Here is a 26,734-nt window from a genome sequence, read left to right on the forward strand (position 1 = left end):
GAGGCAGCGCAGGACGGCGCCGTGTCGCGCCCCGGGGTGCGGGTCCCGGCCCCGCCGCCTTCCGCTCCCGGGAGCCCCGAGTGCCCTGTGCGGCGGCTGAGCCGCCTTTAGCCGCTTATCCGGGCCGGGCAGCGGCTTGCACGGCGGCGAGAGGCGGGCGGAGCCGGCGCGGGGGGCTCTCGGCTCGCAGGGTCCCCTGGCCGGGGGGCCCCGGGCCCGGCGGGTGTGCCCCGCGCCTCCCGGTGCCGGCGCCGCCGGGTTGAGCAATGGCCCTGGGTCTTTGAACTACAGAGATGCCCGTCCGTAAGTAAACGCGTATGTGGAGGTCTGTACGTAACTTGTTAAAAAAAAAAAAAAAAGTGTTTTGAACAGCACTTTCAAAATCAAGGTTGCGTTGTGGTGTTATCATTTGTGGTCGTATCTGTCGTTGAAGTAGCATACTTTATTGCACTCTTTCTGGAGCTTGCTTGCTTCTATCAACTTTCAGTGAGGCTCCTGGACACCTGAAAATTGATGAAATACTTCTTGGAAATCTTAATGATACATCACGTTTTGGAGAGAAAGTGAAGATACTTCTACTTGTTCTGTGTTGAATCTTGCTGTAGCCTAGGATAAGAATAGCTGAAAAGAAATTGTGTTAAAAAGCATGTAGTTATTCTGTTAGATGAGAATGATACAGCTTAGCTGTGTATTTTGTTTGAAACACTTCTGTAAGACAGACTGATCAGACCTGTGTTTTTAAGGTTCTTTGTTTTAGTTGCATCTTATTTCGCCTTTAGTTCCACTATACTGGTTTCAGTTGGATTAGGTTGCTGTTTAGCATCTTCATCTGTTCAGAAGGATACAGGACTGTGGTGGTGAATCCCTGGCCTGACATTGGTGCTGCATCTGTGTATATGAGCTCAGAACCTGACCCAAGATGTGCTTTTTTCACTAGCTCACTCTTATAATGTGTCATGATTTTTTTTTCTTTTTTTACATCATTGTCTTAAAAAGAACACTGATTCTGAAATGAGTATTTGTTTCTTGTAACCTGAAATCCATATTGATTAGAACTCATTCCTTACATTGGACTTTCACAGTTTTGGCTATGATGGAAACTTTTTTTTTTTTTTTTGGCTATTCATCACTTGATATCAAAATTTTCATTGCTTCCTCATGCTGAATATTACCTTACTCTATGGGAAGTCATGTTTAATTTTCTCTTAAAATGTTAAAAAAATGACTATAGACTAAGGTATGATGCTTGGAGAGTGGATATGGCATAATGTGTTTTTTTTTTTTTAACATTAAATTTGTGCTGTAGTTTTAAATGCAAGAGATGAAAATGCAATATAATTCCATTGAAGAATATGTGAGATTTTCTTAATTAAAATCACGTGAGCAAAACTTCAGTGTTGAAAACAGTTCAAACTTCCTGACATTAATTTTTTTAATTAATTTTCTATATATCCATTTATGCAATGCGGTGTAAGGTGTGTTCACTAATACTGCCTGATTTCTATAGGCATCTCAATAGCTCTCCTCTCATATTTAAATTTAATAACAGCAGTTCATTACTCTGAGCTCACTATCTAATATTTAGTAAACCAAAAGAGAGATCAGTTACTTTTTTCATATTCTGTCTGAATTTGCAGTTCTGAAGGCTGGAGCATGATGCTGTGTATTTACTTTCTGTGTCAAAGACTGCATATATAGTGGGTAAAACCATAGTATGTGTATATGTAGTACACCCTGGACCCGCAATTCCACTGTGATACCCTCAATGGTGTTGCTTGTGACAAGGTATGGGTTTGGGGGGATAGGTTTTAGTATCTGTGGGGAAGGCTGATTTTTTTTCATGATTTGAGGAAAGGATTAAAAAAAATTGGAGCACATTAAAACAAGAGGGAGGAGGATAGATTTATGATAACATCATAGCATATGAGCTAGCTGGAATTTCAGTGTGTTTTGTTGAGTTTGTTGTGCTATTAATAATGTGTGATAGTGTGACTGATAATGGTTTCTAAATTTTATCTTAGGTTATAGGCTCCTCCAGTGTCCCCTGATATAAATGGAAAGGACCTATGTTGATTTCAGTGAGTTTTGGATCAGGCTTTGAAATACTTTGTACTTCCTGCAAGACTTTCGTGTTTGAGTAAAAGGGTTATTGTGTAGTTGTGTTCCCCCCCCCTCCCATTTCTGTGTTGAAAAACACACTCTGAATCCTTGTACTGTTGAAACAAATTGCTGCATAAGTGTCCATTGTTGAAAGAGAGACACTGGCCCTTCAGCTGGTGCGTGCAGTGGTTGGGGGAGCGGGATGCTCGCCCAGCGCTCAGCGCAGCCGGGCCCCAGCGGGGCCGTGGGTGTCTCCGGGGCTCCTGTGCTGGAGCCCGGCCTGGCATGATGTCATCGCCGCCCCTCTGCGCCCCAGGCTGCCCGTTGCTGCCAGGGCCCCCCGGGATACTACTGGCAGACTTTGTTCTCATCGGGCTAGTGAAATTGTGCGTCTCAGGTATTCAACCATAATATGGGTAATACAGCATTTTCTGCAGACTTACAAAGGAAGCATAAGATTATGAGCTGATGCTCAGTCTAGTTATTTTGCTTCGAGAGAGATCTCTGATTAGTGTTTTTCCTTTGTGTACTACTAAATAGCATCCCTAACACTTTTTCTTGAAGACGTTGACTGGCTGATGGAAAGTGCACAGTTGATGCAAAAAATATATATATTTTGAAATCATATTTATTTTCTTTTAATATAGTGCAAAAATACCATATTTAGGGTTTTGTGGTTAGCATGGATTAAAGATGATATGTTATCTATTACCAGTTTTTTTTATTCCTAAATTCATGTGTCCTGCCTATCTGGGGATCCTTTATTATTTTGATGATTATGATCTCATTGGATGTCCTGTTAAGCCAGTTAGAAAAAATTTTACTAGCTGGTACTAAAAAAAAAAACAAAAAAAACCCCTTGACATTCTGATCTTACTGAACTTCATCCAGTGGTGGGTGTGATGCCAGACAAGAGAGGAGCTGAGGTGCATTTCCACAGGTGGTGAAAATGTGCCGGAAAGGATGATAGAAATTTCCCTAGGTGCTTTGCAACAGTCTGTTACAGAAGCTTTTTCTTCATAGAGGAAATGAAGTATATTAGCTACCAAAATGCTTCTGTGTGTAATATTGCTTACCATAATGCTGCAACAGTATGATAGGATTTCTTAATCTGGATTGTATGACTGTGCCCTGAAAAGGTAATGAGGAGGAAGTGGTGCCTCATCTTTCAGCTAGAATCCCTTATGTCTTGAATTGGTTAGATGTGATCTGAATGATGGTGAAAATAATATTTGCACTATACGGAACTGTTGGAGTTTTTATTCTGCCTTCTTTTTCACTAAAGATTTAATTGTCTTTTCCTCCTCTGATGTGTCAGTTTTTAATAATCACTTGTCAATATTATTTGTTTATTATGTAGTAGCAAAACAAAGGATGAACTCGCCATTGCATTACACCTATGTGTAAATGTAGTCTGGGAATTGCTGTTACATAATGAACTCCAGACCCGAATATCTGGGCACAATCTTGTAATTAAATATTGTCTGTGTTGCACATGTACTAGACCTCAATAGTCTTGAATGTCATATCATAAAGTTGGTAGATATTTCAGGAATTACAGTATGCAAAGAAGAAGTAGTCAAAAAATGAAAATGTTTATAATCTGTGAAGAAAAGATTGATGGTTTAATAAGAGGACTGTTAAAATGTAATCTCATTCTGGAAGACCAAGGCCAGTGATCCATCTGTCACCTGCATTTCTTAATGCCTTTCTTCTAATCTGAATTGGTCTTTTAAGGTTTGGTCCAAAAATTAATTTGTTCAATAGATGGACTCCTGTTCCTTTTGCCAAGGTCCATATTATGTTGCTTTGAGTTGTCCATTTGATCGTAAGCTCCATCCTTAAGGAAGATAAAAATGGGTGTTAGGTGAAGCCCATGTATCCAGGAAATGTCCTTCCTGCGTGCACCCTCCATGTGCCTTTTCAGAATCCATATTAAATATCCATTCACTCCAGTATATGATGATGTGACACTATTTTAATTTTTCTTAGTCTCCCCTACTTTTATTTGCATTTTGTTTTTAATGATGTTGAGGAAAAGTCTGTGTGTTTGTAGATAATGGGACCAATTCTGAGTAAGGCATCTATATGTTCTTATACTAGCTACTTTATTAGTGCTGATGTATGAAACTTTAAAGGAAGACGATAAAAAAACCCTCTCCCAAAACAACCATCGCATATTGAATAATATTCACTTAGATAATCCCTGTTCATGACTTGGGGAGGAGAGGAGATGTGTTTAAGAAAGTTAATGTGGAAAAAAACACTGTACAAAATCACCTTAATTAACCTTTTTTGGGGTGAAACTCTACTTAAATTAATTTGACAAACTGATATTAGAATGACTGTTTCTCCTTGCCAATAAAATAAAGTGTTCTGTTGCCTCATCTCTGTCTATAATGAAAATGTCTTTATTTTTGTTGGCTTCAGATTTAAAATGGCAACTAATCTTCAGACACTGCCTGTAGGTACTGTTTTTTTTTTCCTTCTTTAAACTAAACTATTTATCAATATAAACTTTTAGAAAATATGGTGAGATTAAGTGATTGGAGGGATCTGTTATGTATATAAAACAAAAAATGCATAATATTTCAGAATCAGTATGGTAGTTTCCTTTGTCTTAGTAATGCTGCTGTCAGCACCTGTGTTGGTTTGCAAGTTCAATGCACTTTGAAATAGTTACAGGCTTTTATTTTTCCACAAAGGTATTTGTGAGGGGCAGCTAGAAGGAAAGAGGAAGAGGTTTAAGCTTAAATTAGATTAGCAGATGTCCTTTTCCATTTATCCTCTGTTTTGTATTTACCTCTTTTTGGTGCTTTTTCTCCTGGAATTAGGACATGGATTTTGGAGTTGGAACCAACTGTGGTTCTTGCAGTGAAGCTATTCCACAGTACTGTTTATTTCTTGGGCTAATAGTGCATGAGTAAATTTCTCTAGCTACGCTGTGGTAGTGGTACCAACACTTGTAGCAGAAATAAATTGCATTGATGGGAGACAATGCTTGATTTTTCCAAAGGCTGAAGTATTCCTTTTTCTTTGTCCTTTATGTGGATAGTATCAGTGGAAACTTCCCACAGTTCCCTAAGGGTGTGCTTCTTCCCTGGGGGATTTATGCTGCCTCTGAAAGGGAGGTTTGTCACTCTGAGATTGCTAACCAAGGTGTTGACTCTACGTGGGGGGCCTCTCCAGTAACACCAAGGCTGAGACCACACACTGTTTTCACACAGGTCACCATGGACGGGCATTAGATAGCAACAACTTTTGGCTGGACTTGTACTGGCACATGTGAAACGTTTTAATCCGGTTAATAGCTTATTCCACTCCCCCTACCCCCTCCATCTTTTCCCAAGAAGCCTGAGTTGTTTGCCATGTTTGAGTGCCAAAAAGATCTTTTGTCTCTTTGGGAACTGAGGCAGACGTGCTAGGGTAGCTGATATGTAGAATAAAGAACGAGAGGGCTGATGTAAGGGAGAAGCAGCTGTGCTTCACTAAACTACATTCGAAACCACAGTTTATTAGGTGATGTTTTCATAATGCCGATCTTGTGATTATCATATCTGTATTTTAGGTTTAACTATGGTCTGTGTACTTTATAAAATCCTCCTCCCCACTGGAACTCTTCGTTCCCTCACCTTCCAGTATCCAGTTACATATTTGGTTTATTTGGAAAGGTTTTTGATAAGGTGTGGGGGAGGGGAAAAGTTACGGGTTTTGTTCTTGGTTAAAAAATAGATTTAAGATGCTAAAACAATTTCTAAAGAATTAAAGTTTAAATTCCAGCTTTTGAAGCCTTTTTTAAAAGCCATAAGAATTTTATTTCATTTAAACAAACTGTACAAACATGGGTTGTTTTGGCTTTTTGTTCTTTTTTTTTTTTCTTTGCAGTTTCTTCTGCAATAGAGAAACTATGGAAAGAAAACCTCTTAAATGGATTGTATGGGAAATACTGCCATTTGCTAATAGTAAAGCAATTTTTTTTCCAAAGCTTCAAACTGTCGATCCTGTAGATAAAAACAGTTGTAGTATTTTGTAACTGCTTTTTGAATTAGTGGTGTCCTACCTGAGTGTTCTTGATGATGGCTTCTCGTATTTATCCTTTGAATTCCCTCTAACCTGCAGGGCTCATGTGGCAGAAATAATGCAAGTGAAGTGACAATGTCAGAAGCAATTACTTATTGATGCATGGTGTGCAGTAATTATTCTCTCTAAACTTCTTGACAAGCCTTTTGGATTCATGTTTTGTAGTCAAGTTTTAAGTGAACTGGAATATTAATCTTGGAAGGCAAAAAAATATTACTGTACAGAGAAATTGTCAAGCATTCCAACACAAACTGATAAAGAATTTACTTGGAGTGCTTTCACTCATAGCTAGCTTCTCAGTCTTTCCAGGAAAATGCTACTTCTTTCTTATGTTTTAATGGGCAAGAGACTTTTAGCCTCAAACTTTGCTGTAGTAGTGTAGAATATTGCCTTTTTTATTTTGCTTTTTGTTTTTACTGACTGTGACTGGTATGATCAACCATAATCAAGTACAGTATGTACCTCTGTACTGAGTCATTTACATACTGATACTGAAGCATCTTGAGAAAGAAACTTAATAGCATTTCATGGATATGCACTCTGCGGTCAGATAACATGGCAGTTCTATACAACCTTTCCATTTTCAGATGTAGCAACAGTTTAATATTCAATTGAGTGTGTGTGTGGGGAAGATTAGTTTCGTAGAGCCTCATTCATCATTACTTTGGATGATTTTAGAAAAGTCTTCTTGCAACGGTAGTTTCTGCTGCTTGTGTTTACGGGTGCATTCTGCAGAATGATGTGGGCAGGGATCCTGAGGTTGCTGCAATGTGCTGATCAGTGTATTGCTTCTGTCCTCTGCAAACATAAATTTTTGTGAGCTGTTTTACTATTTGTATACATCACTTGTTCCTCCTTTACTTGCTATTTTCAGCAAACTCCCTTACCAGCTATTGTCTCATGATTTCGCTCCCCCAGCCCAGTGCTATCTTACTGAGCTTTCATCAGAATTACGCAGGAGAAGGGGAAAAAAAACCCTTAAGTTAACAAGGTCTGTGACGGCTCTAACTAGCATAAGTATGTCATGTCCTTTTCTGGCTTGTTTATATGTGTGATCTGAGAGACTGAAATGTGAAATACCTTATTCTAAAGTTTCACTGAGGGCTGATTAAAATTTCAACTTGTCAGTATCTCAGTCACTTCCGAGAATGAAACTGGTTGAGGTTTTATAGCTTTTATAAAGTTTTATAACTGTAGGTTGTCATGGTCTCCTATTCCCTCTCCTTCCTGTGGTTGTGTACTTCTGCCCTCTTCCCTTGCAGGAGGACTAGCTAGTCCCCTTGGAAATGAATCAGGGTAGCAGGTTCCAGGGAGCACCGGGCGTTGGTGTAAGGAAGGAGGTTGGCAGTGTGCAGCCATTGATTACATTGGCATAGGTGCCGTGAACCACAGCTTCATTGGGGGCCATATTCAAAAAGTTCTTTAGACACTGAAATCCATGTGAATGATCTGCAGAACACTGACCTGACCTGTAAGGGGTCTTGTGATCCAGAAGATAAGTTACCTGTGCTCTGTGAAGTTTCTTTAATGCTTCAAGTTTGTTTTATGTATTGAGCATTAGATCGGTGTCACAGTGTTCACCTCTCCCATGGAAGTGCACTTGAGATCCGTGAGTTAATTTTGCACACACAGAGGTCTGTCCTTGCACATGTTAATAGCTTTGAGAATGGCTGCTACTTTACAGGTGATGCCTTATAAACAGGGCCTAATCTTGTCTTGGAAAATCAAGATATCTGGACATACCCTCACTTCATCTCATTCAGTAGATACATCTGATAGCTTCAGGCCTCTTCATGGAATGAATTATCATGCACGAGTGCTCTGGGAAGAGCACTTTTGTGTGTTTCTGGGTTTTTGCATGGCTCTTTCTCCTCCCCCTACCCTTCCCCCCCATACAATCACAATGTTTTATTTTCCTCCAGCTCAACCAGGTAAGGGATTTAATTCATAATCTTGGTTCTGTGGCAGGAAAGCTGTCTGGCTTTTAACAAACAGGTGATACACAGTAATAAGGGGCTAACTCAGACCTATGACTTGTTTTATTTAGGACTGAATAAAAACACTAGGCTTTGTTCTTTCTGATTGTTCTTTCTAGTAGTTCTAATTACATTTTCATGTTGGAAACACTCTTTTCCAGACACGAATCATGCCTTGTGAAGAAGAAAGGTAAACTTGATATGGTGCACATAAGAGGAAGAAAGCCAGAAAGAAGTGGCTGGTGTGATGATAAGGAAGCGTATCTGTCAGAACTAAGATAAACTTGAGTTTGTCATATCCTTAGAGCAAACTGTCAGCAAATTTGAAGCAGTTAGGATATTAAAAATCACGTTTTTTTTTTTTTTTTTTTTTTTGTTAAACACCTCAAAATCATCACGTGACTTGGTGATTTTCTTACAGGGCATTTTGTTTTGGGTCCTTATCAAGGTAGGTTGCTGCAAAACACTGTTCTCCCTTTCCCAAAAATGTTAAATAACTAGGTGCAACATACTGGACAGGACTCGTATGCTGATACAGTTATATGGCTAAATTTGCTGACTTTTGTAGGTCATTTGAACTGCATTTAAAAGCTGTTTGGAAGACTTCATTTGTATTTTAAAATACAGCTTTCCTCTTCTGTGTAAAATCTTAGTGGCATGCTAGAAGTGGTGTAAGTGCTTGATTAAGGAACTGTCCAGGTGCTTAGGTAATGACATTGGCTCCTTGTGTTTTTACATGCACATGCTTCCATCAGTCCTCTGATGTGGAGCTGGAGGGTGATGGGAATGTAAAAAGTGGAGACCTTTCATTGTATGGGATGCTTCACTGTAAAAGAGGATTCACTGTGGTTCAGGAGGGTTGCCTTAGACCATTTGTGCCTCTGTTGCTTTTTTTGAGATGTGTCCACTGGGTCTGTCAATCTTGATGGGCATGAGGAGAACAGCTAATTTTTGCGTTAAGTATACTTAAAATATGTTCATCTCCACTTCCATTTTGTATTTCTAGTACATATAGAAGAATTGTGTTCTATTCGGAAGATAGGCACTCCTTTTCCTTTCCTTTGTGTCTTACTTTGCACATATTTCAGATTTGTTCTATAATAGAAATGTTTCCCCCCCCTCCACTTTGACTGAGAATGCGCCTGTCATTGTAATTTTGAATGCTGCTTCTGTTGTTTAGTTGGTAACAGAAGTAAATATCTTTTTATAAATCTTTTACTGTGGCTAAAACAGAAAAATACTGTTCTGAAAAATAATTTCATTTTTAAAAACACTTCCTCAAAAATTTTTTTACAGGGAGTGTTGATTTACATATATTGTGCTCATCTGCTATCCTGTGTTCCATGCACAGTAGTGAAAAAGAATAAATGGGTTTAGGATGCTTTTAAAAATGAAAACTGAGGGTTTTTTTTGTTGTTGTTGTTTTGTTTTTTTGCCTTGTCAGCTGCTTTAGATTCTTGATAGTTTCTTCTTCCTCTTCCCTGCCCCACCTCTTCCCACCTTCCTTGAAACTGCACCAGAAAAATAAAAGCAAAAGCCTTTGGTTGTATGAGCTTACAATCAGAGAATGCAGATGTATTTTCCGAGCTGTTGTTCTGTGGTGCTTTAAATTCATCGTTACAGCATCTGAAATTACTCTAGAGTGTGTGGGGCAATATATTTTCTCATCAACGAGGTGACAACTGAAACTTAAATTTTAAGAAACTTAATAGATGTCCATTTATCATTTTCATTTGCCAGGGAGAGTTTAGAAGAATTTGCTCCACTGAAGCAATGACTGGTGAAGATATTACTTCTATCCAGTAGAATTTATACTGAATATCCAATTTCACAAATTAACTCTTATTCTTTATTTCAGTTCACAGTGAGGTTCTTCATGTTGCAATTGCTAAAGAAATGAAAAGAAAAATATAACGGGAAAATAACAGAACCTTTACAGTCAACAGATTAGATTTAACTTTTTTTTTTTTTTTTTTGTCATTCCTGTCTCTTTAGGGACTGCTATAGGAAGAATCTTATTGTCCACTGGACATTCAAATATATGTTGTATGCTGAGAGGAATATCTTCTCATGGGACTGGGATAAGGGATTGTTACAAGTTTGGGTTCCTTAGATGACAAACAAGCCAAAAATAAATTGGAGCCCTTTATTGCGCTAGTTTTTTTTCTTGTTTTCTCTGGTTCCTCTAAAAAAGTAAATAAATCCTTAAACCTTTACAGATGGAAGATGGCACTCCACCCAACATATGCTTCAGTTACACTTAAAGTAGATACCTGACATAGAGGGCAGGTGTGTCCATATCATAAATTTACATCTTTGTTTTGGAAAGACAGAGTAAACCTCCATTGTCAGGGCAAGTAGAACAGTAACTTACACTAAAAAATATATATATCTTTATCTAAAGTTCCAGATGTGAGAATCATAGGTTGTAGATTTGTTACAAATCCAGCTGAGTGACAGTTATTAGAGATTGTGGATGTAACTCGTGATGCCAGTTGTAAAAACAGGGGTGCTGCAATAAAATGAACGTGATCTTGATGATGTTCTTGTAAGGATAACCTGAGCCTCTTTAAAAACTGTTAAAGTCCCTGTTCCAGCAACAAGCTGACTGGTGTAACTACCAGTTCAGCTTGTGCTAGGCCTGATGGTCTTGCCAAATGGGGTGGTGGGGAGGGAATAGAAGCACAGGATAGAGCGTTAATGTATTATAGGATAAGAAGGAGGAATTCCTTTTTCTTGTGTATACCCGAGGAAGAGGTTGGCTGGGGAAGGGAGTCCTCTCTAATGAGAAATACGTGCAGTCCTGTTTAAGGAGGAGGAATTGTAAGGAAGGAAGCAAGTCATAATTTGAAGGCATTTGTCCATAGACGGAGTGGCTGTTTGCTTACAGATCTGGCAGCTGCAGCTTTCCTTGAATCATGGTTTTTGTTCCAAGAAATCTTGTTTAGTGAATTTCTTACCTTTGTCTCTGCCAGACTTTGGATGCTCATTTCCTATGTAGTAGAGTGGGKTTTTTTTTCTTTTTCTTCCACAGTTATGTACAGTTTAACATTTGTTAAAGAAGGAATCAAAGAAACTCCCCCCCCCCCCCCCCGAAATGAACTTTGGCTAATTATTAGTATATTAATAGCTGTCTGGCTATGTATTGAAAGGGCTTGTCTTTAATATTAGATCACAGGTTCCTGAAAACTCCTGTTAATTAATGTGCCTAACATGGTTTTTGCAGCCAATGTAAGCAGAAGCTGGTTTTGCTTGTTGTCAGTTGGTTGGTTTGTAGATTTGTTTCTTATCTTGGCACATGCAAGTTCATTTGCCAGTTTAAATGAGTTAAACTGTTACTGTAAGTATTAAAAATCTTTTAAAACACATATTTTGATAAACAAATATTTGTAAGTAATTCTAAAATTATATGGGTTCAGTAAATTTTTTTAAAAGTCTTCTTTAACAAAGTGCCTCTCATCAAGTTGCATCTATGTTACTGAGCCATTTGCTTGTGTGTGGGGGACTGGTTAGTGATCCAGACATCTGGCTTGAAATAATTGTGTAGCTGAAATAATATGTTCAAATCCAGCACGGTCAACTATGAGGTAGAAACCTCTGTTTTGTGGGACTAGGCTACTGTAGTATTTGACTGGTTTTATCATAAAACTGGTACTGGTTCATAATTGCTATTAGCAGTAAAGGGGCACTTGAGAGCTAGCTGGCTTCCAGATGTGGCCAGTGTTCACTTATTTGACATGCAAAACCAGGTTCAGTTTTGTATAATAGTTATAGCTACATCCATTAAAATGCAGTTCACTAAAATGACAGCCTAGTGCTTACCTGATACTAGTTATTTTATTGCCTTCCATTCCAAATGCCAGAAAGCAGGTGGGTATGAATGCACTCTGTCGTGTGTGATTTCCTCTCCTTTCCTCTCTAAGGTGTTTCTCTAAGAGCAGTGAACACCTACTTCCTGCCTAAATCTGAGGAAGTCTTCCTCCTTTTTAGGATACTAAGAATTACTTTGCTGGGAAGAGGGTTTAGTTTAGATTTTTATTTCCTTTCCAGAGCTTTTATTTTATATTTTTTTGAAAGGTAATATTGTGTACATCCTTCGTGAGATAGGAGGGCTCTCTGGCAGAAAGGCAGGCACTTTCCATCTTTGTGACATTTTGTCCCAGTGCCATTTGCAAACTTAGGCATCCCTGAAGTCTAGCCACTTCTAGGAGAATGGTATTGCACTCCGGAAGATTAGGTTAATTTTTTGGTCCTGGTTTTAAGGACTATAATGGATCAACAGGTTACCATCTCATCTGACATTTTGTACAGTGCAAGCCATATACTGTAATTGAATTACTTCTTTGGTTATCCTAATTTTGCTTTTAGGACTTGAGGAAATAGAAGACTTGACCGCTTCTATTGGCAAGTGGATGTCTTATTTTTAACAGAATTATTTTAGCTTTGATTATAAGACATTGGTTCTTGGCATGACTGTTTTCCCGTGTGCATCTTTAGCACCTGTATTTCCTTTCAAAATTTAATCAGGTCAATTATTGCTCTTCTGTCAGTTTTGCTAATCAAAGTCTTTACATCTCTCAGTATATACCACCTCTTTCCCCCAGCCACCCCACTCCTCCGCAGCTTGCTGTCATTACCTCCTCGCTTTTTCATCCTTTCTATGGTATGGATTCTGGAACTGTGTGTGCTATTTGCTTTACCAGATATCTATTTTTACTTAGACTTGGACCATGGATTTTAGAGCTGAACAATTTCATATTCAGTAAATATAATCTGTAAGAATCACATTCTTTTGAGAAAATGATTTATCTTAATATCTATATCCTTACTGTGCATACTGTGAACATGATTGCTAGCTGAACAGGGGCTCCTACTGCTGTTTCTGACATTAGCTGGTTTTAGATTAGACTTTGTTTTAAAGTGTTGCAGATAGCTGCCGTTCTTGTACCTTTGGAAATGGTTCAGACTTTTTTTCCTGTGTTATACCCTTTAACTGGCATGTTATTGCAGTTGCTCTGTTTTCACCTAAAACCCAAGAATGAGAGAGATCCTTTTCAAAATGTCCTATGATAGCCATTTTCACCTCAGTACTGCCTTGTGTGCTTTACTATGTTTTTTGTTGAAAGTAGGATAGGATTAGCAGAACACCATAAAATAACATCTGTATTTGAAACCTCCTGGTAGTTTTGGGTGGTATTCATGGACCCTATTGAATTATTGTGGGTAGTATACTTGTGCTCTGTTAAGGCAGTGATGTTCAACATTCTGCAGGCACTGCCTCTGTTCAGGGTCATCTCTTTTGATGCATGGCACCACTTAAGATGCTCATTTCTCAGGCGGTGTTTGTGTGAATTTCTTTGGTAATGTGAGTTCCAGAAGTCCAGGCTTTTTGTTCCTGCCCCTGTGCTGTGTTGATGGAAGCTTTTGTATAGGAACATCCTGAACCAGATGGGAGAACTGATCCATTTGGGAAAGAAAATCTTCAAAATAGGAAGGAAAATATATCTACTCATCTATCTGTATATATCTACATAGATCTATATCCATCTAGCTATATATAAATTTATATTTTTTGAAAAGATCAGTCCCCCAGTCTGGTTTGCTATGTAGTCTTTCAAAGCACAGTGTAGATGCAGGAATGAGGTGGTTAGGCTTTTCTCTGGATGATGTTTATTATACCTGCCTTGTTCAAACCCTCCTGTTGCCTGACTTCTGAATTGCAACCCACACTTTGGAAAACTCCTACTCTTGGTCTGTCGTAGTCAGCCCATTCTCAAGCTCCCATCCTGCACAAGTTGGGATGGTTTCAACCACTGCAGGCATCCCTGAACCATGGTATGGAGAGTGCAGAGGTAAAGGGGCTCTATAGGTTTGTGTAGGGAATGTGAATGTGAATCCTAAATCCAGTTTCTCTAGTATGCCACATGGCAGAAGAAAGCTGAGTGCATGGCTCGTAATTTCTGTTGCTGGTACAAAGTCTTACTGTTCTTATTTGTTTGTTTAATTACAGCACTATGACTGTTTCATGTTTGAGCTGTTTTATATTTACTTTATTAAGTCATAAGAGATTATTTGTTTTAGTGGCAGCAGGAATTGCATATACAGCCTCTGTATGCTAAAAGATCCTTGTAAGCGTGTCTCTGTGGAAAATATAGACTTAATGTTTTGGTCACATGCTATCTCTAATAAAATTTTTCATTCAAAAATGTTATGTGTACAATAAATGTACTTCAAGACTGAATGAACTGGGTGAATAACAGACTGTATCACAGGAATTAAAAAAAAAAAGCTGCCTGGCAGCATGAAAGCAATGAACCACTTAATCGGAATCAATAGGCTTTCCGGTTGTCTTTGTTTAGTAATTATATTGAGCAGATCAGCAGTCTTGGTGAACAAACAAAGGTAGCAGTATTAACAATTCTTTAAAAAATCAGTGTTGCATGGCCATTCAGTTTTTTGGGTTTTTTTTCATGTGTGTGTGGGGGGGGTTGTTTTTTTTGTTTTTGTTTTGTTTTTTAAGACTTATTTTCTGGTAACTAGGGTAGTTTCTTCTGACTTGCCCTTTGTTATTATAGAGGGAAAATTGAGCCAGATTCTACCTCTCGAATAGCTGTTCAAAGATTTTTTTTTTTAAGCTAGTCCTGCATAATTTTTAAGAAAAGTTGTAGCGCTGCAGTCATTTTCTAAAAGCAAATAGTGAATTAATAGCAAATACAGAAGGCTGTGATTCAATTTTTAAAACTTTTTTTTTTTTTTGCAAAGTATCCCTAACATTTTTTTTCATCTGATTTGCTGAGGACAACTTAAGCCATGCAGTAGTGTTCTGTACTAAATAGATTTGTGTTTCATGAATAGAAACTTTTCATAGCAGGGTGTAGGCTACAAAGAAGAATGTTATATTGACAAGACAAAAAAGAATCCTAGGGGTGGAAGCCAATTGCAAAGAAATGAGCTACTTAAGAGGGAAAGTTGACCTGCTACAATCATGAAAAAATTTTCTTGGAAACTTGTACTAAAAAACTGCAGGCAATCCATCTGGATACCTGTGGCTTTTGTTGCCGTAAGCTACCTGTGTGAATGTATTTGATTGGCAGACATAGCTTGGATTTACTGTGTATATGTTAAGAGTTTCAGTGCTGGTGTAGCATATTTCTTGACCACACATGATGGTTTGACAGGAAATATGTTCTCAATTACCATGGTTAGATGCAGGTAATAATAGTGACACCAGCCAAGAATTGCTCTCCCCTGTGATTCATTCAGGTTGTAAATACAACTCTGCAAATGGCATAGGCAAAAAGAGAAGGGAATAGAGGGAGAGGTGGGTGTGCGGTGTTTGGTAATGGTAGTGTTTTAACTCTGAATATCCAGTCCTTCAAAAGGGACTAGTCTTTATTTATTTGAGAATTCAAATCTTCGTCTTTTCTACTTACTGTAAATCCACTTTTCAGTTAAAAACTTGTAATTGTTTATATACTGGTGGGATGGGAAAGTCATAAGTAATTGAATATGCAAGTTGTAGAACTCAAATTTTTTTTGTATTAGTGTGTTGGGAAGACTATCTTTTCTTCAAGAGGAATATGGAAGGCAGTTCATCAGATTTTTCTCTGGGTAAATCAGGAAAGAGCTGAGATTAGGGCTTTCAGATTGTCTCCTCTTTTCCCCCCATCAAAGTTGAGGAAGGCTTGGTAGATAGTGTTTTTCAGGTTTCTGAAGTGAAGTATGTTTTGCTTTACTATGGTTTCTGTAACATTTTTTTGATATCTCCACTTTTAAGAAAGTGGTATTCATTGGTATGGATAGTTTCATGCAGATATTTCCAAAGGGGTGCTGTGTCCCACAACTTTGAAACTCCATGCAGTATCTTGTTTTTGAGTTTAAGTTCCGTTTCTGATCTATGGCCATGTCTGTCTTCTGCTGGCATGGTGAGATGCAAAAAAAAAACTAATGCAGGCAAGAATAGGGTGGAGAATAAAAAATGAGAGCCAGAGAGGCTGCCAGCATACACTACAGATCTACATCGTGATATGGCTTGCCTTCACTGTTAAGTGACTCACTGAAGTATCACTGAATTAAAATGAGGTGCAGTTGTTAGTTCAAAGGCGTATACGCATTAGCTGTTCTAATGCATTTGTAATTAGGAAGCCCGAATTATAGACACATAGGCTGGAATCATTTAAGGTGGTACAGCTAACATTAGAACTGGAAGTCTGTCAGTGCCTTATGGTTCCATACATGGCAAACTGCATTAGATGGCTGTTAGAGGAGCGGTGTGAGCTTGAGTGCTGCCGTGAAAAGGGGCTGTTTTTAACTAGAAATTCCAACTAAATGTAACATGGTTCAACTCTTCTTTGGTCCTCTTGAAAAGCTTTGTAGTTTCTTTTATGCATGCAATGTGATCCATCAGCTTGAGTTTACTGGAAGAGAAGCAGGAGGGAGAGGCTGGAGAATTATCTGTCTTTTGTGTCAGATTTAGTCAGGTCAATACTGAGTGTACCTTACTTCAGTTTGAGAGAGAGCTCTGAGCTGAGCTCTACATGCAACAGTAAGAGATGCGCCATGCCAGCAGTCTAGGTGGGGGCAGCTCTTGATGTACAGGAAATCCCTCAGCCAAGGAGACTGCTAGAGACAAGTCCTTGCTAGTGACTTCCTTTTCAATGAGCAAATTTTTGCGAAGAACTTAATTTTTTTTGTTTGTCTCTTAAATTACATGATAACAAGGAGAGGGCCATGTAGGACTGTAATGAGGCTGTCTGCCTACATAGTATAGCAATGGAAATAGCTTGTTTTTGCCACAGTTCAGGTTGATAAAATCTTTTTCAAGTCACTGACTGTGGCAGTGTCTTTACTCCTTTTTCACCCTGTGGTGGAGTCTTAGGGGATTGATGAAGTGTGAATGAAAGGAGAGGATGGAAAGGGTATTACCAAAGCCTGGGATATACTGTGAAGCTGGATGGTGCCTGGTGATACTGAACAAAGCTATTACCTAGAGGGGCAAAAGCCGGTAGGTGGGCAAGCTGGGCTGTGGTTGCAGGAGGAGGAGTGCCTTAGGAGTTATGCAGTTACCCATGTGGGTTATTAAAACTCTGCTGTAATCCCCTGTTTTCTTCAATGTTGAAACCAGTTTAAGAGCCTCTTTCTCAGTGGTTTACTCCTTGCTTCCCTCTCCTTTGGGGGATTCCTATATGCTAACAAAGCCGCTTTTGGGGGGTGTTAGCTAAACCGGATCAGTGAAACATAGATTTTGGTTAACCCCTTCTTCATTGCCTATTTATTTTTAATCCAGATCATTTCATTGGTTCTACTTTTAGCGGGATCCCACATACACTGTTTTTCTAATGACAAGGTTTGAGATTATCTGCTTCACTGCCCTCCCTCTGCTGGTCTTAACACAGGGCCTCTATTCTACCTGTCTTGTGTATTTGTGCAATGCCTAATACAATGATGTTTCTCTTCACTTTTGTGATGTTACTTATATTGGAGTATATAATGGGAGGCTTATTATTTCAAAGGTTTGATGTTGAGAAGCATGTTGACCTGAAACTAGCTGAAATACTCCTTTTTTTTCCCAGAATTTTCTGTGTTTGTGGATTTTATGTTGTTTGTTAATTCTCAACAAATATTTTATAATTGTAGCTAATCTGGGTTTGGGATTTGGTTACTGTTCCTGCTTGAAGTCCAAATTAGTTGCGAGTCTGTAGTCCAGGGATAGTTTGCAACTTCGTTTTTTGTAGAGCTTTTTCCGTACTTTAACAAACACCTGAGTGGTAATGACTATGTGAGGATTGTCAAATGTGCTTGAAAGGCCTCCTTAGTCTTCAGCAGGCAAAAACTTCTTCAAAGTAGTTTGTTTATTTTTTAAAAGCATCCCTTTTACGTGGAACTTGTACAAATGGGAAAAAATATTTGTAGATAAATCATCTTGTTTAAAGACTTTTACTGTAACTCAGATCAACAAGGAAAGCACTTTCTAGCCATAGTTCTGCTAGGAGACAGGAACCTTATGAAAAGCAAGATCTGATGAGAGCTGTCTGTCGTAAGTGTGAGAACATGGACCTGACTGAAAATGTTCTAAAACCTTGTACGGTACATCATACTTTTATCAGTTTATCTTCTCTTGCATCTTCATTTCATCAGTTCTTGAATAAAACAATGTCTATTTTAATGATGAATTTGTTTCGTGCATTTGTTAAGCCTGTTCTAGTGTCCTTCATTTTTATCAAAACCCTTTCAGTTAGCATGGCATTAATCAGATGTGTCTAATTCACACAGAGACAGGTTCAAAAACCCTGAATTAATTTTGCCTCTTGGAGATGTGCAACAATTAGTGTTTTGCTGTGGGGTGGGGTGGGGGGTGAAGCTTTGAACTGATCTTGAATTTAGGGTTAATTGCTTTTCAGCTCTGGGTAGAGGTATTGTTTGTGGATTTTTCTTTTTTGTGTCTGTTGTTGGTGGATATCTAGGGATAACCACTAGCTGTTCAGTAGCAGAAGTGAAGGGGGTATCTAGGCAATAGGCCTACTAGTGTTCAAATTCTCATCAGTTGCATTGTCAAGGAAATAAGGTGGCCATGGTCCTGGAATCACACGGGTCACCTTTGGGTTCCTGGATTGAACTTTGCACAGATGAAGTGATGAGTGAACATTTGAGATTCCCTGCCCCATCAGCTCCTTTTGAAAGCAAGTTTTCCCATTCTGAAGGCCAATTGTAAGAACCTTCATGTTTGTAATATAGTGAAGTAAAAAGAGATAGCCGTAAGATGGAAAGACCTGCTGCCATGAAAGAAAAGATTAGCACTGTGCTCATGCAGAAGACAGGAGGGCAAATGTGAAATCAGAGCAGGATGGCACTGGGAGTAGAAGTGTAGTATGGAGGTACTCGGACAAGAGCAGTGCCTGTGCAATAGCCGAATTACTTGATAAATTATAGGAAGGCATGTAAGTATTGCTTTATGCTTCTGTCTGGATAAGGATGTGGTTCAAAAGACATGGTTGGTTTCCAGAGATCAATTTCATTACTTTAATGTTGGCTGTTTTAAGTTATAGACAGACTTCAGGGCTAAAAAGTTTAAGTTTGTGTTGTTGGAAAGAATCTCTTGGGAGGAGATGGAGCAAGACTTCTTAGAATATGTTTTAAGTAGCATCCATACAGTGTTGTGTTTTGTGATCAGATGTGCAGAGCGCCATCATGCATTTTGCAGAATTAATCATCTTAATGAGAAGGTCCTTCAGTTACAGATTCTCTTCCCCCCGCCGCTCGCTCTCTTCCCCCCGCCGCTCTCGTTTCCAAGTTCAGGAGGAAATTTTCTTCCTCAATTATCTAAAAGCTGACATTACATCATCTGCACAGATGTAAATATAGAAAATAGTAGGTATGTTAAACCTCCTGACTTATTTTTAAAACCTGGTCTACAGAGGACTCTTTTTAATGCATGTGTGCTTGTGTCAGTAAGAAGAGATGTGGCGTGATTTTTTTTTCTTTTTTTTTTTGCCTTCTTGAGAGATTCGAAGTTTCTTTAAATGCCTTTTCTCATCTTTTGAAAATGTACTTCTAGCCCTTGCATAAGTGATGTTATTCCTAAGTGTCTTCTGTTATTGACTCTGATCTTTCCGAGGATGGTTATATTTCAGTGTTGTTGTGTTCTGTTTTTTCCTGAATATCCCTCTCTAAATACTTTCTTAATTTTCCCAAATTTGCCTGTGTTCAATAATATCCTTGTTCAGAGAAAAGAAGTAATAAAAATGTAGCTGAATAGTTTTGTATGAAAATCGGTTGAGTTCTTGATTTTAAAAACAGACGAAAAAATCCCTCTTTTAATTTCACTGCTTAAAAACTGGGGCATTAACAAAATAGATGTGAATATTTTAGGTATTGCAAGATCTGTCCTAGGTCCTGATTCAGGATAAGTTCCCTGTTGGATGTAATATTTAAGGCACGTTCTTTAAACAAAATCCAGGGTTATGTGACTTCTCAACTGTTGAAATATATTTTTTTAAGCATTCCATGGGAACAAATTTTTGTTTACTCTCGTGTAATACATTTGTTAGGTTCTCTATTGTCTATAGCTGGTGTTATAACTATTTCTACATATGGCTACTTTGTGGAAGTAAATCTTGCACAGAATAAGGATGCTAAGTTGTTTTAGAAATTAACTTTAAATATTACTGTAAAAGTACAGAACAAACCCAACCAATTCTGAAATCAACTTCTATTGCTGTGTAATTGCTATGTGCAAGATAATAAGTGAGGAGTTGAAGTGTGTGTTTTCCCTTTTGCAGGTGTTGCTGAAATAGTTTGATTTATTTAAAGCATGTGATTTCATGCAGTTCTGCTTGATTGTTGGTGCAGCTGTCAACAGCTGCATGCTCATTTTGCTAATTGCATTCTAGTAAGATAGTAAAGATTATTTTAAGATAGGCCGTTCTTGGATTTTTTTATTTTTAATCAACTCTACACATTTAGAGGAGTTACTGCAGAAAGTTCTGTGCTATCACTATGGATGACCATCGCTCTTGAGGAAATTTGAGAGGCTAAACAAGGCTGAACACACCTTTCAAGTGTGTGGACAAGGTCTGCTCTTCAGTGAAAAGTTATGACCATACCACTCAAATTAATATGATTCTATAGGCCCTGAAATGATCTTGTCCTTGGGATTAATTTCATCATCTGCTTTTAGGGAGTGTTTTATACTTCTAAAACTTTCATCATTTAACAGGTAGCTAATTACTGTTGCTGGATTGGTATTGTGGTTATGCATACAGGAGCTGTGAGCTGTCACACGCATAGATCTTCTCCTTCAAGAAATATATATCTGAAATGTTTACTGTGAAATTTCTGTAGCTCATTCAGTAAAATAACCATCAACGTGTATAAAAAAACGTATTAGGAGAATAGAATATCTATTATGTATGCTAATTCTATATAAAATATTTATGTTTTCTCGTTTGTGCTCGCTACATAATTATAGTCAACAGTATGAAATTTATAATGCAGTGTTGTTTTTATTTGTTATATAGCTTTATGCCAGTATATACAGGCCTCTAAAACCCGAGATGGTGCCGGCTGTTTCATTTCAAGTGCAACAGAAGGTAAAGGAAAAGGTGTTGGGGGAAAAAAGCACATTTTTTCTGGTTCTTCTGGTACGCTGTCTTCATCGACATTTACATGGTTCTTGATCTTTTAACCTTCTAGACTTTCTCTCTTTACAGCTAATTTTTGTACTAGATGGTGGATACCCATTTTTTCCTAAGTCTCAAAGAAGAAATTAAATGCCACTTGTATGTCTACCTTAAACTTGCATCATCTTTGCATCTTGTCTATTTGTGCTTTTCTTCAGTAACAAAATAGAGATTCCTCTGAAACTTAAGCTTTAGCTATGCTTTAACAAGAATCTGAAATATGTGAAGTGTAGCTTGGAGATTTGCTGTAATATCTACAAACTCATATTAATATAGTCACACTTCAGGAAAAGCACAGATATGTAATAACAAAAAAATTACAATGCTAATCCTTGCTAATCTCTGCAGTTTGATTACATGCTTAACTAACTGTCTTGCATTTTCTGTTTCTCTTAAAGGGACTGTGTGCACTTAATTCACTTTTCCTCACACCTACCTACTGATGTCTTGCTTTTTGGCCTTGTTTGATTGTGCTTAAAAAGAGAATGAAATATTTACTTCTATATTTTTCTTTTACCTGCAGGGGAAAATTTTGAACAGACTCCATTAAGACGCACATTTAAGTCCAAAGTTCTTGCTCGCTATCCTGAGAATGTTGAATGGAACCCTTTTGACCAGGATGCAGTGGGAATGGTCAGTATCACTTAATGCAAGGGCTTCTGTTCTTAAGCCACAAATCTACCTTAACAGTTGAAGGCATCTGTCTGTATTTTTCATGACAAAAAAGTTGCAGTGCAAAGTCCGGTGTAGATTGGGCAGATATCTATGAATTGCTCTAAATTGTGTAGGCTGAAACATCTTTTCATTTAATGAGGTTACTACTTTTTTTTGAAGAAATTTAAGTTAAAACTTAAATATGATGAGTCTGTAGGCCAGTTTTTTGTTCTTTTGTGACTTCTTTTATTACAGCCTAGAAACCTGGCACAGAAATAAATTAGTCTGTGATTAACGAATCTTCTTCGCACACTGATTCTTCCTGTTATTTGGAATACAGTGTGATTTCTTAATTCAGATCAAATATGTCACTTTTCTCTGTCATGTTTCCAATCTTAGTGATCAAAATATTTTTCTTTATGCAGGTTTGAATTTTGCTGTTTTGTTCCTATTGAGATTAGTAACAAAATGCTCATAAGTTTCAATAAAAACCAAATACAACATTTTTAATGTGCTCCTTTGGTTTTTATAACTTTTTGCAGTACTGTGTTATGCAGTAATGTAGTGCTCAATAGAATTTTAAAGTGAAATGTGATGGCAGCCTGTGGATTCTAAATCCTATTTTAACCAATGTTTCTGGAGGCAGAGGGAGAGAAAAGTGTTCTAACTAATAATATTCTCCTCTCCCCCCTTTCTTGTTGTAGCTATGTATGCCTAAAGGGCTTGCTTTCAAGACACAAGCAGATTCCAGAGAACCTCAGTTCCACTCTTTTATTATTACTCGCGAAGATGGCTCACGGACATTTGGATTTTCTCTCACATTTTTTGAGGAAGTTACTAGCAAACAGATCTGCAGTGCAATGCAGACATTGTATCATATGCACAATGCTGAGTATGACATTTTTCATACTCCACCCACAAATGACAAAGATAGCTGCAGCAGCACAGGAGACTGCAATGGCACTTCTGTTTCAAAGCTACAGCGTTTTAACTCGTATGACATCAGCAGAGACACACTGTATGTCTCAAAGTGCATTTGTCTGATCGCTCCGATGTCTTTCATGAAAGCTTGTAAGAAAGTACTAGAACAACTTCACCAAGCAGTGACTTCACCTCAGCCACCACCTCTACCTTTAGAAAGTTACATCTACAATATTCTCTATGAGGTTCCTCTTCCTCCAGCAGGAAGGTCATTAAAATTTTCAGGTGTTTATGGACCCATTATCTGCCAGAGGCCAAGCACCAATGAACTACCATTATTTGATTTTCCGGTTAAAGAAGTTTTCGAATTGCTTGGAGTAGAAAATGTGGTTCAGCTCTTTACCTGTGCCCTCTTGGAATTTCAGATACTACTTTATTCACAACGTGAGTACTTGCTTTCTGTTTTCATATCTCATAGTTGTACTGGCACAAGGGGTTTTATTTCTCTCATTTATTTCTTGAATGACACTTTACTACAGCTTTTGGTTTTTTTTTAAGTGTCATTGGCATATTAATACAGTCAGAGCTGTGTGCAGATTTTAATATTAAGAAAAATTCTGTAGTTCCAAGAGATCTTTGCTTTGGCTTCTGTTTTTAGACACCTAAATTTAAAGTTTTGGGCTTTCATATAGTCTCCCATATTCATGGACTGGTAAGAGAAAAAGAAAACCTGTCCTCTTTATTGTTATCTCTGGAAAAAGTTCTGCTGTTGGATAGAGCATTATTCTTTCTCCCATGTTCCTCTCCAGCTGCTTAGCTGAATTCTTCCTCTATCTTTGCTGAACTACATGTGCATTTTGAGAAGATATATAGTTGATTATATATGGTTAGGAAGAATAATTAATGGAGCAAATATAACTTTCCATTTGTTGCACTACAGTTGTGGCTTCAAAAGAAAACTGTCCAAAAAAGTTTGATTCAAATGAACTTAAATCCCAAATCTCTGTTAAGGCCTTAAACAGTTTTTGAAGTCAAGTAAATAAAGGCTTTTTTTAAGAGGGTGGGTGGCAACTAAGCTGAATTAGCATCTGTTTATCAGTTAATATGGTAGTGATAATCCATTTGCTGTGTTGATTTGGGACCACTGGGCTTCTCACTCCACATCCTGTTACTGTAACAGAGTTGGAGTATGCAGAGTTAGGCCAGAAGATAATTCCTTTTCTTCTCTGTCCTAAGTTGGCTAATGTTAGTGCAAACCCACCCATCCATAATGGTGTGGATTAAAGTAGATGGATTATCTGCAATTTGATCACTATATTGTATAGTAATGGCAAAGAAACCTAGAAGACCCTAAGATTAATTGTGGGATAGTGCATGGTGTTACTTCCATCTGTTAGTTTTCAATATTTTCTTCTATTGAGTTATCACTGAAACATGCAGAATACAAATGGGAACTATTTATAAAGTATATTCTATAATTATTATCAGAATTCAGTGCATCTGTATCTGAAATACAGATGCGTATACCTGTTGAGATGAATGCATAGGCTGAAGTCAAAGATGGGTTTTGTCTGTATGGTCAAGGTGATCAAAATATTGTGTTTGCATTATGGCAACGAAGCATTATGTCCAAGGTGTTGCACTGTATAAACTCAATTTGTTAACTACCAGAGGAGAACTATAGTTATTCAAATGCAGTAAAAAAAAACAAAAAAAAACCACTTAGTGCACTCCGTAATGGTTACTATTTTGGATTAAAAAAACAAATTGCTTTGCTTATTATTCTAGTAACTAGAAATACTTGCCTAGTAGACAAAGTTCTCTTTCTGTGGTTTCTCCAGAAATGGGCTAGGTGTTTGTATGTTTGAGGTTTAGAGAGAGTTTATGTGGGTTTCTCTGTCCCGCCAAAGGATGATTCAAACATCAACTTTCCATCTGAAAAAGGATGCAATCAAGTTGGCCTGTAGTCATGCTGGAGTTAGGTCCTGTGACAGGTGTGTGCCTAGCCTGTTGGAAGCACTACAAGAAAAGCAATGCGTGCATATTGAAATGGTGTCCCTTGATCCCCTTTCAGACTATCACATTATATGTACTCTTTTCTTTTTTCACTCGACTCACTTGGGGTTAGTTTTTTTGTATACTGAGTTCTTTTTCCAAGTTGCATTAAAAAGTTCAGCCTTTTTGCTTGGCACCTCTTTCCAAGAGTCTGACCAGTGGCTAATTTAAGTAGCTTAAAATAGGTCATGGACACATGTATTTCTGTCGCACACACTCAGTCATATGGAAATTAAAGGGAAGGGATTAATGCAACATAAGGCCTGCAGGCCTGGATCTTTATGACAGTTTGCTTCCACTGTTCCCCTCACCTTGCACCAAACGTTGGCTGAGTTGGGCTGCTGTACACCTAATAGAAGAGTCTAGCRTCAGTTGATAACTTTTCACCAATAGTTTCTGTGTGAAAAATCTTTTTCCAGTAGAAAAAGAATTTGTTTCCTGACTTCTGGCCTTCAGCTTTGGCAAACTAGTTGTGGCACTTAATGCATTCCTAGTAATAGTAGCTATGTCTTTTTGAACTTTAACTTCTCTTGAATATCTACTTTCTAAGGAAGCTAATTTCTGACTTTTTTTATTTTTATTTTATTTTTATTTTTTATTTTTTCCTCCTGGTGTTTCTTAACAACCACTTCTGATGCAATGTGCTAATACTCATTCAGCATATTGTCAAAACTCCTAGTGATTTAACAACAGAAGTTGTTGCAGACTGCTGGAGTTGCCAGCAGCCAAGTTGAGGACTCTTACTATAATGCTTTCAATACAGATGTACTTCATTTTATTATTTGAAGTGGGAGTGGGAAGTATTTTAAATTCCTGAAAGTCAACTTTTTCTTACTGTAACGTCTATTTTTTTTGTCTTTTGTAACCGTGATGTTCTGAGTGTTTTCTTCTACATGGCAATGAATTACAAAATTGCTTTAGTAAAGTGACTGCTTGCTGTGATGCTTGAAAGGATGTTACCAATAGGAAAATGGAACTTCTGACTGAGGTTCTGATTATCTATACCTTTGCCTAGCAGTGTTTCTCTTTTTGTTTTGCTTTGCTTCCTTTATAACTGAATATGCTTTTAATGCATTTGTGGGAGCTGGGTTGCACTCCTGCAAGTTATATTGCCACTGTATCTGTGAAATAAATGTATTCTGTATCTCGCTGTAGAGCAGCAAGAACATTTCTGAAAAGCATGCACTGAGTTACAACGGCTGTGGAATCTGGTTGGAGGACACTTTTCCAAGCAGCTAAAAACAATGAAATGAAAAATAAAATGCACCACTGCCACAGACTATGGTCTTAGTTTTCTTTTTCGGGGTATTTGCAGTCTGCTGCCACTTTTGAGTAGATTTAAGTATTTCTCTGACTGCTTTGCTTTTAAATCACTCTTCTCCTTTTTTTCACTTGCTCTAAATGATGTTCACTCAGGAGATTTAGTTTTAATTCTTTTCAATATTGATCCTGTGTTGACCTACTCCGTAATCACTTAGGTAAGCGGTTTTCTTCCCATGCCTCTGGTGATTTAGGAAACTTGCTGCTTGATGCAGGCAATTTTAATCGGCTTATCAGGCACAGAAGTGAACATGAATTGGAAGTACTTCAACCCACTGCTCCTACTGATGACAGTTTGCTGTTACTGCAGTTACACTTTTTTTCTGAAATAAAAGGCCCAATTAAATGTGCGTGACACTGAATACTTGTGCTTAGAACAACTACTTGAAAAATATTTCTTTTACACCATATTTTCTGCTATGAACAGGTATGCTTAAAAAGAAACTTTAG

General features: G+C 37.9%; 1 protein-coding gene across 1 annotated transcript in view; it reads left to right on the plus strand.

Annotated features, from left to right (window-relative positions):
- The first annotated feature begins 18,206 nt into the window (after positions 1-18,206).
- The window catches only part of DENND5A (DENN domain containing 5A), a 52,123-nt gene continuing 43,595 nt past the window's right edge, over positions 18,207-26,734 (plus strand). The window contains exons 1-4 of the mRNA XM_026070663.1: positions 18,207-18,237; positions 21,173-21,244; positions 21,858-21,967; positions 22,693-23,353. Coding sequence (XP_025926448.1) covers positions 18,207-18,237; positions 21,173-21,244; positions 21,858-21,967; positions 22,693-23,353 — 874 coding nt within the window. The remainder of the gene's footprint in view (positions 18,238-21,172; positions 21,245-21,857; positions 21,968-22,692; positions 23,354-26,734) is intronic.

The sequence above is a fragment of the Apteryx rowi genome, unplaced genomic scaffold (assembly GCF_003343035.1).
Source record: "Apteryx rowi isolate R43461 unplaced genomic scaffold, aptRow1 scaffold_107, whole genome shotgun sequence".
NCBI classification, from domain to species: Eukaryota; Metazoa; Chordata; class Aves; order Apterygiformes; family Apterygidae; genus Apteryx; species Apteryx rowi.